The 9,144-nt window shown below is 38.5% G+C and overlaps 1 protein-coding gene across 1 annotated transcript; it reads right to left on the bottom strand.

Moving 5' to 3' along the window:
• Positions 1–282: 282 nt before the first annotated feature.
• Positions 283–603, bottom strand: LOC149499047 (uncharacterized). Its single transcript, XM_089721785.1, has one exon. The coding sequence runs from the start codon at positions 601–603 to the stop codon at positions 283–285; it is 321 nt and encodes a 106-aa protein (XP_089577911.1).
• Positions 604–9,144: the final 8,541 nt, after the last annotated feature.

Here is a 9,144-nt window from a genome sequence, read left to right as displayed (position 1 = left end):
TGCTGACCTTGCACGGGCGTGCCATTCGGTTTGCTTTGGGCGGACTAGTGTGGCACAGGCGTGCTGCATGGCACGGTTCCAGGCGTGCCATTTTTTTTTTTAGCTAAATACCGTCGTGCCAATTTGGTACGGCCATGGCATGTTGATTTTTGTAATCTTTGTTATACCTGAAAAATCAATCAATAAACAAAACAAACAATTAAATTGAAATGAAAATGGGTTGTCTCCCATAAGCGCTTTCATTTTACGTCGTTAAGCTTGACGGTCTGAACCTGGTTCAAGCTAGTCAAGACTGATAACGGTTTTAACGGGGTCAAAGTTTCCTCCTTGATAAACCTTTAAACGGTGAGCATTAACCTTGAAACTCCGGTCACCATCCATTATCTCAACTGCTCCATGCGGGAAAATTTCTTTAATTGTGAATGGGCCGGACCATCTTGAGCGCAGTTTTCCTAGAAAAAGGCGCAGTCTAGAGTTATAAAGTAATACCTGTTGGCATACCTTGAGATTCCGCAAGGTGATACGCTTATCATGCCATTGTTTTGTGCGATCCTTATAGATTTTGGCATTTTCATAGGCATGGACCCTCATTTCATCCATCATGTTTAATTGAAGCAACCTCTTTTGACCAACTTCCTTAGCATCAAAGTTAAGGAATTGGATTGCCCAGTATGCTTTGTGCTCCATCTCGACAGGGAGGTGACAAGCCTTACCGTATACCATTTGATATGGTGACATGCCAATCGGTGTTTTGAATGCGGTTCTGTAGGCCCAAAGAGCATCATCGAGCTTCTTGGACCAGTACTTTCTTGATTGGCCTACTGTTGTCTCTAAAATCTTTTTGATTTCCTAGTTCGTGACTTCTACTTGCCCACTTGTTTGAGGGTGATATGGGGTACCTACACGGTGAGTAACACCATATCTGGAAAGTAGGGAATCAAGGTACTTCTTACAGAAGTGCTTACCTCCATCCGTGATTATTGCTCTTGGAGTACCATGTCGTGTGAAAATATATTTCTTGATGAAGCTCATCACACTTTTGGCATCATTTTTGGGAAGGGCAACAACTTCTGCCCATTTGAAACGTAATCTACTGCCACTAGGATATATTGATTTGAGTATGACGATGGAAAAGGACCCATAAAATCCAAACCCCAAACATTAAATATTTCCACTTCTAGGATGTTGCTGAGTGGCATTTCATGACGCTTTGATATATTCCTAACCGCTGGCATCTATCACAAAGTCGAACAAAGTTAAAGGCATCTTTAAACAAATTAGGCCAGTATAGACCACTTTCCAGGATACGAGCAGCTGTCTTGCTTGCTCCAAAGTGTCCTCCACATTCCATTGAGTGGTAGAACGAAGAACACTTTCTATCTCTTCTTCCGGTATGCATCATCGAAAGAGTTGGTCACTGCAATACTTGAACAAAAATGGTTCCTCCCTATAATAGTATTTAAGATCATGACAAAACTTTTTCTTTTGCTGATAAGAAAGATTGGGAGGAAGGATTTTGCAAGCAAGGTAGTTGACTATATTGGCATACTAGGGAGCTTGTGTCTTAGTTAAAAGAAAGAGATGCTCGTGAGGGAAATCTTCATTGATTTGTATTTCTTCTTGTTCCTCCTCCCCCAATTCAAGCCTAGATAGATGGTCTGCCACCAGATTCTTAGTCCCTTTCTTGTCACGAATTTCTAAGTCAAATTCCTGCAAGAGAAGAACCCAACGTATTAGTCTTGGCTTGGCGTCTTTCTTTTCCAACAGATATTTAATGGCAGAATGATCTATAAACTATTGTTTTGGCTCCAATCAAATAGGCTCTAAATTTATCAAAAGCAAAAATAATAGCTAAGAGCTCCTTCTCTGTGGTTGCATAGTTCAATTGTGCGTCATTTAGTGTACGGCTAGCATAATAAATAACGTGCAATTTCTTTTCTTTTCATTGTCCAAGAACAGCTCCTACTGCATGATCACTTGCATCGCACATAAGTTCAAAGGGATGACTCCAATTGGGTGTGGAAATGATCGGTGCCGATGTCAACTCCCTTTTCAATCTGTTAAAGGCATCTAAACACTCTTTGTTAAAATCAAAAGGAACATCTTTAACAAGCAAATTACAGAGAGGTTTAGTTATTTTGGAGAAATCCTTGATAAATCTCCTGTAAAAACCAGCATGGCCAAGGAAGCTTCTTATTCCCCTTACTGAGTTTGGAGGGGGTAGATTTTCAATTACTTCCACCTTGGCCTTGTCCACTTCAATTCCATCTTGTGAGATTTTGTGGCCCAAAACAATTCCTTCACTAACCATGAAATGGCATTTTTCCCTATTCAGAACAAGGTTAGTGTCTTCACACCTCTGCATTACCAATGAACGGTTATAGAGACATGATTCAAATGAATGTCCAAACACAGAAAAATCATCCATAGAAATTTCTATGAACTTTTCAACCATGTCAGAAAAAATAGACATCATGCATCTTTGAAAAGTTGCCGGAGCATTACATAAACCAAAGGGCATTCTCCTATACGCAAAGGTACCGTAAGGACAAGTGAAAGTGGTTTTCTCTTGATCCTCCGGAGCAATAGGTATCTGAAAATACCCTGAATATCCATCTAGAAAGCAATAGTAAGGATAACCTACAAGTCTTTCAAGCATTTGATCAATGAATGGTAGGGGAAAATGATCCTTACGTGTTGCTTTGTTCAATTTTCTGTAATCAATGCATACACACCAACCTGTGACAGTCCTTGTAGGGATTAATTCATTATTTCTTTGGCACTACTTGGACAGGGCTCACCCAACTGCTATCTGAAATTGGATAAATGATTCCGGTGTCCAAGAGTTTGATGATTTCAGTCTTTACTACTTCCTTCATGTTTGGATTCAATCTTCGTTGATGCTCAATAGAAGGTTTATAGTTATCTTCCATCAGGATTTGTGCATGCATATGCTTGGACTTATCCCCTGCAAGTCAAAAATTGTCCATCCTATAGCTTTTCTATGTTTTTGTAAAACCTGCAACAACCTTTCTTCTTGATCACATGTTAGGTGAGATGAAATAATAACAGGAAATGAATTGTTCTCACCTAAGAATGCATGCTTCAGATGACACGGAACCGGGATCGGGAATCAAAGGAATGGGATATAAGTTCGTCTCTATGGCACCCCACGTTTATAATGAAACGGAAACACCAATATCGAGATTAAAACGCTCTATGGCACCCCCGTTTATAATGAAACGGTAACACCAATAATCGAGCAAAGAACAAGATAAACGCCACAAATGAATTGATAAGTTTACCTTAATTCTTGATGCAATTAGAGGATAGCAAATTCTCACAATCACTCTAATTAAGAAGAACATGCAAGAGCATGAGCAATTCTGCCTTTGATTCAAATTATGCCAAAAATCTCGTTTTACATCTTAAGGAGGCTATTTATATGCCTTAAACAAACATAACCCTAAAGAAGAGCATCTAACTAGGCTGCCCTAGGGCCAAAACACATGGGCTTAACTCTAAAACACAAAATAAAGTCATTTCCAGCCCAAAACAAACAACTTAATATTGGGCAGATTGCATGCATCATAAAACCAACCCAAAACAACTTAAATAAACACTATGAGCCCATATTACATATTAATTAGACCAAAACATGCAACAAGGGATAAGGACACGTCCAAGCCCACATCCCTTACATATTAGCATGGCTAGGGTGTGCTACACCAACAGCACATGTCTCCAACATTGTAAGAAGCCTAGGTGTGCCTTCAAGTTCCACACAACACTTGTTAAATGCCACATCATGAAGTTCTTGTGTAATTTGGGCTTGAACATATAAGGATATGGCTGCCCCATATCTCTTTGCTTGACTTCTTGTAATTGGCCCACTAGGAAACACTAATGGATCTCCCATGTTGTTCTCCTTGCTCCCTTGAGCTCCATGGTTGAGTGATGGTTGATCCATATCATCAGATGAGGAGGAAGCTGCTTCAGCTCTTGTTTTGGCTGCATACTTTCTTTTTCTTTTGGATTATTATCACTATCATCTATACTAAATAAAGTGTTCTTTACACATTTATCAATTACATCTATTCTAAAGCAATCATCGCTGTCCATAGGAAATTTACAAGATTTTAACACATCAAAAACAACTTCTTCTTGACTTACTCTCAATGTTAGTTTTCCATCATGTACATCTATAGAGCTCTTGCAGTTGCAAGAAAAGGTCTGCCAAGGATCAATGATCCTTCTCTTCCTTCATCAATGTCAAGGAAAATAAAATCAACTGGAAAGATAAATTTTCCAACCTTGACTAGCACGTCCTCTACAATTCCCTTTAGGTACTTGATCGATCGGTCGGCTAATTGTAGAGACATCCTTGTCGGCTTAAGCTCTCCCATACCTAGCATGTTAAAAACTTCATAAGACATAAGATTTATGCTAGCTCCCAAGTCAGCTAAAGCCTTTTCAAAATTTAAATTGCCAATGATAGGAAATCGAGACCACTCAACCATAAAGCTCAAGGAAGCATGGAGGGCATCTAAGTTTCTCACATTAATGGAAGCACATGTTGAGTTGGAACCTGAATTTCCAACACATGACATGCCTAGACCATGCTTGGTTAGCACGCCCGTGCTAGGTGGCACACCCCAGGCTGTGCCCTCGTCTGACTTGCTGAGGAAAACAACTACCTTGAAGCACCCCCGTGCCAAATAGCACACCCAGGCCGTGCTTCCCTCTGCCTCTCACGAGGGAACTCCTACATTGAAGCACCCCCGTGCCAAATAGCACACCCAGGCCGTGCTTCCCTCTGCCTCTCATTTAGTTAGTAGCTTATTTTGGGTTTTTACTTTGTTAATGGGTTGGGCCTCCAATATTTCGGCCATCCTTGATTAGTTAGCCTTATTTTATTTAGATTTAGTCAATCTTTAATGGATTTGGACTAGATATCCAAATCCTTAAGTTATTATGATTTTGTTAGTCAACTCCTTAGTTGGTTTAGATTTGCTAAATCCTACTCCTTAGCTAACTCTAAATCCTCTAAGGATCTGGACCTCTTAGATTAGTATAAATAGCTTGTTATTTTGTAATTATTCATACATTATGAATTATTCAATCAAATAAAGAGAAACTTCTTTTCATGCTTAGGCGTGTTCATGTTTTTAGGGAGTGTGAGATTGCATTCTTCTAATTGCATCAAGAATCAAGGTAAACTTATCAATTCATTGTGGCGTTTATCTTATTCTTTTTCTCTATTATTGGTGTTCTTGCTTCTTTAAGCTTTGGGTGCCATAGAGAGGGGTTTAGTTTGATCTTGGATCTCTTCCAAAACTTGTCATTGAGTTCATGAAATTTATTTTCATTGGGTTCCGCGTCAGTTTGGTATCAGAGCCAAAGATTAAGGTAAATTCTTATTTATCTTAGCTCTAGGGTTTGTGTTTATTTGTTTTCTTGTTCTTCTTGTTTTTGTGTTTGTTTTCTTCTTCATCTTGTTTCTTTGTGTTTGTTTTCTTTTGTTTAGTTTCAATTCGTTTTTGCTTCAATTAAATTTAGTAATTTCGTTCTTGTTTCAATTCTGGAAGTTTAGATCTTAGATCTTGTTGACTAAAAAAAAAAAAAAAGAGTATAGAAAAAAATTTCGTCCACCATTGAAATTTGCTTGTGTGGATCTTGATTCTGTTCCTGAATCCAAGGGATTTGATCCAAATTCAAAGGGATTTTACCTTATTTTGTGGGATTTTGCCATATTTTGTGGGATTATTCCTAATCCTTAGGAGATTTGACCATATTTAGTGGGATTGTTCCTAATCCTAAAGGGATTTGACCATATTTTATGGGATTTAGTTTATCCACTATAATCTTGTGATAAAATCCAATCTTAACTACTTGTGGATAAGATAACAAAATTAGTTGACCATATCTTTTGAGATTGAGCAAAATCTACTACAATCCTTGTCAAATCTAAGAATCCTACTTAAATTGGGTTGCATTGAAAAGGGACACAAGGCAGCACGCCCGTGCTTCACCTCAAGCATACCCGTGCATGTTTCTGACTTCCACTTGTTGGACTAGGCCTTAAACGCACGCCTGTGCTCCATCTAGCACGCCCGTGCTCGGTCTGACCCTAATAAGAAAATTGTTTTCTTTTGATTTTTCTTTGATTGCTTGCTTTGTTTTGGGTAGAATTAATTAGGTCCATATTTGGTTTACTTTGTAGTAAGCTAAATTCATACATTATATCCTGAAATCTTTTAAATTCTAGTTTCTTTATTTTTTTTGTTTGAACTTTCTATTGCTTCTATTACATTGTTAGGGTGTGTTTGCTTGTTTACTACACTCTAATTGATAATTAAAGTAGTGCATTGTTTATGTTCTTGTGCTACTGTCCATATCGTTTTGAGTCTTCTTTCTAGAATTGTGCTTGCTTTAAATTGTTAAGTTTTAATCCTTGATTCTAAACGTGCTTTGGAGTTGATTGGTTGAACTAAGATTCTGAAGTTCAATTGGAAGAATTGCAAGGAGTGATTAAAGAGTGTAAACACATGAGGGAGTGATTTACCAAATTCTTTTGTGTTTTCTCTTTGAATATTAACAATGACTTTGAGCAAATCTGGAGATGGTAATGGGGATAAAAGTCAAATAGATGATTCCCAATTAAAACTTGTAATGGAATCAATCCAAGAACAGTTTAGAAGCTTCAACAGTTTCTTCCAAGATATGAGAAAGGAATTGAAGGAGATTAAAGCCGCCCAACGCTCTAATACAACAAGAGCTCGCCCTAGTACTACATCATCTAGAATTCAAACTCTTGAAGGTGAGGAGGTCGATAATCCTAATCATTACTTTAGGAATTTGAACAATAAGTCAGGAAGGGTGCAAGGAAGGGAAAATATGGATTACCTTGATATATTCATACACAAAGGATGAGCCAAAGATCGTTCTAACAACACTTTCCTCAAAAGAAGAGCATGAAGGCCAATGTAGAAAGCCAAAGGTGAATTTTGAGGCTATTAATAAAGAAAAAGAGTGTAAAAGTAAAATGAGTGAAAACATGATAAGTGAAAATAAAAAGAAAGAGGAAGAAAAAAGGAAAGACAAATTCAACCCATAATTGTACCTTTGTGCAAAGAAATTTGTTTCCATCAATGATCCTAAACCATCTTTGCCAAATGTGTTTGTTGATCCTTTGCAAGAATTTGAGGTATGTGATGACCAAGGGAAGCTACCGGAGATAGTGACCTCAACCTTGAAAGAAAATAAGAGTGAGACTTCGATTCTAAAAGAACCAGAACCAGAAAAGAGTGAAGAAAAGGAGGAGGAAAGCCAGAGGACAAACAAAACAAATTAATAGCCCATTAGAGAGTGAATTGTCAAAAGAACAAAAGAGAGAAAAGAGTAAGGATGAAGGAAAAGAGGCCACAAAAATAACAAAACAAATTAATGGCCCAATTGTGAGTGAAAAAGAGAAACAAATTGTGTATGTGAAAAAGAGAGATCCAAACAGTGTGAGAGAGGGTAGACCAGTCTTGATGATTCGGTTTAAGGAGTTTTTGCATAGTTTGACTAACATTAACACTTCTTCTCTACCTTCTAGTTCTGTTTCTTTGTTGCAGGGATTTCTTAAAAGTGAAGAAAAGCCTACATTGGTGAAGGAGATGCACGCTAAGGCTAGGGTTCATATGAACATGAAGAACAAAAGCTATGCCAACCGTGCCAACAAGAGAAAAAGGCATGATGTGTTTGAACCTGGAGATTGGGTTTGGGTACATTTTCGCAAGGAAAAGTTTCCCAACCAAAGGAAGATTAAGTTTGATAAACATGGAGATAGAGCATTACAAGTCTTGGAGCACATTGATGACAACACCTACAAGATAGACTTACCAGGTGAGCATGATGTTTCCATTGCTTTCAATGTTAGTAATTTGTTGATACGGATCGAATCAAAGGATGAGATGTAAGTTCGCCTCTATGGCACCCCTCGTTTATAATGAAACGGAAACACCAATAATCGAGATTAAACGCTCTATGGCACCCCACGTTTATAAGGAAACGGTAACACCAATAATCAAGCAAAGAACAAGATAAACGCCACAATCGAATTGATAAGTTTACCTTAAATTCTTGATGCAATTAGAGGAAGCAATCTCTCACTGTCACTCTAAGCAAATGGAACAAGCAAAGCTTGAACAAATGAAGTTTTTTTCAATTTATCAAAGTTGTCTTATTACATGGAAGACAAGCTATTTATACTAAATAAGGAATCTAGGTTTAACAAAGCATAAAACACACAAAACACGCCTAAGTTCAAATGGGCTAAAACTCGCACTGTAGCACTGTAGCGCGTCTGAGTACCTGTAGCAGTTTACTGTAGCAAAGTCAAACTAATTGGTACGGGCACTGTAGCAGCGTGCTTTCCTCCACTTAAAGAGCCACCAACAACATTAGAAGCCTAGGAATGCCTTCAAGTTCCTCACAACACTTGTTGAATGCGACATCATGCAGTTCTTGTGTGATTTGGGCTTGAACAAATAATGATATGGCTGCCCCTATCGCTTGGCACGGCTCCTTGTAATCGGTCCAATAGGAAGCACCAATGGATCTCCTTCGTCGTTCACCATGCCTCCTTGCGATCCACTGACGAGTGATGATGGATCCGTATCATCCCCCCTTTCCTCAAAAAGATTTGTCCTCAAATCTGCATCCATGTCAAAAGGAGACAAATCACTAACGTTAAAGGTAGCGGAAACACCATACTCACCTGGTAAGTCTATCTTGTAGGCGTTGTCATTGACGCGTTCCAAGACTTGGAATGGACCATCTCCACGTGCATCTAACTTAGACTTTCGTTGGTTGGGAAACCTCTCCTTCCGAAGGTGCACCCAAACCCAATCTCCAGGCGCAAACACCAGCTTCTTCCTTCCTTTGTTTGCCCTGTCAGCATATTGTTTGTTCCTCTTTTCAATATTTACTCGAGCCTTCTCATGTAAAGACTTCACCAATTCAGCCTTTTTAGCACCATCTAAACTAGAGAGCTCATGTAAAGGTAAAGGAACAAGATCCAAAACAGTTAGTGGGTTAAGTCCATAAACAAGTTCAAATGGAGTAAAACCTGAAGTAGAATGTATGTTGCGATTATAT

Source organism: Jatropha curcas, chromosome 1 (assembly GCF_041381405.1).
Source record: "Jatropha curcas cultivar XTBG-Jc1 chromosome 1, XTBG_Jcur_1.0, whole genome shotgun sequence".
In the NCBI taxonomy this organism is placed as follows: Eukaryota; Viridiplantae; Streptophyta; class Magnoliopsida; order Malpighiales; family Euphorbiaceae; genus Jatropha; species Jatropha curcas.
This window is presented reverse-complemented; position numbering and strand designations above follow the sequence as displayed.

Excerpts from the sequence above, each read along its gene's own strand:
- LOC149499047 (XM_089721785.1), bottom strand. The coding sequence starts at position 603 with ATGATGGATGAAATGAGGGTCCATGCCTATGAAAATGCCAAAATCTAT.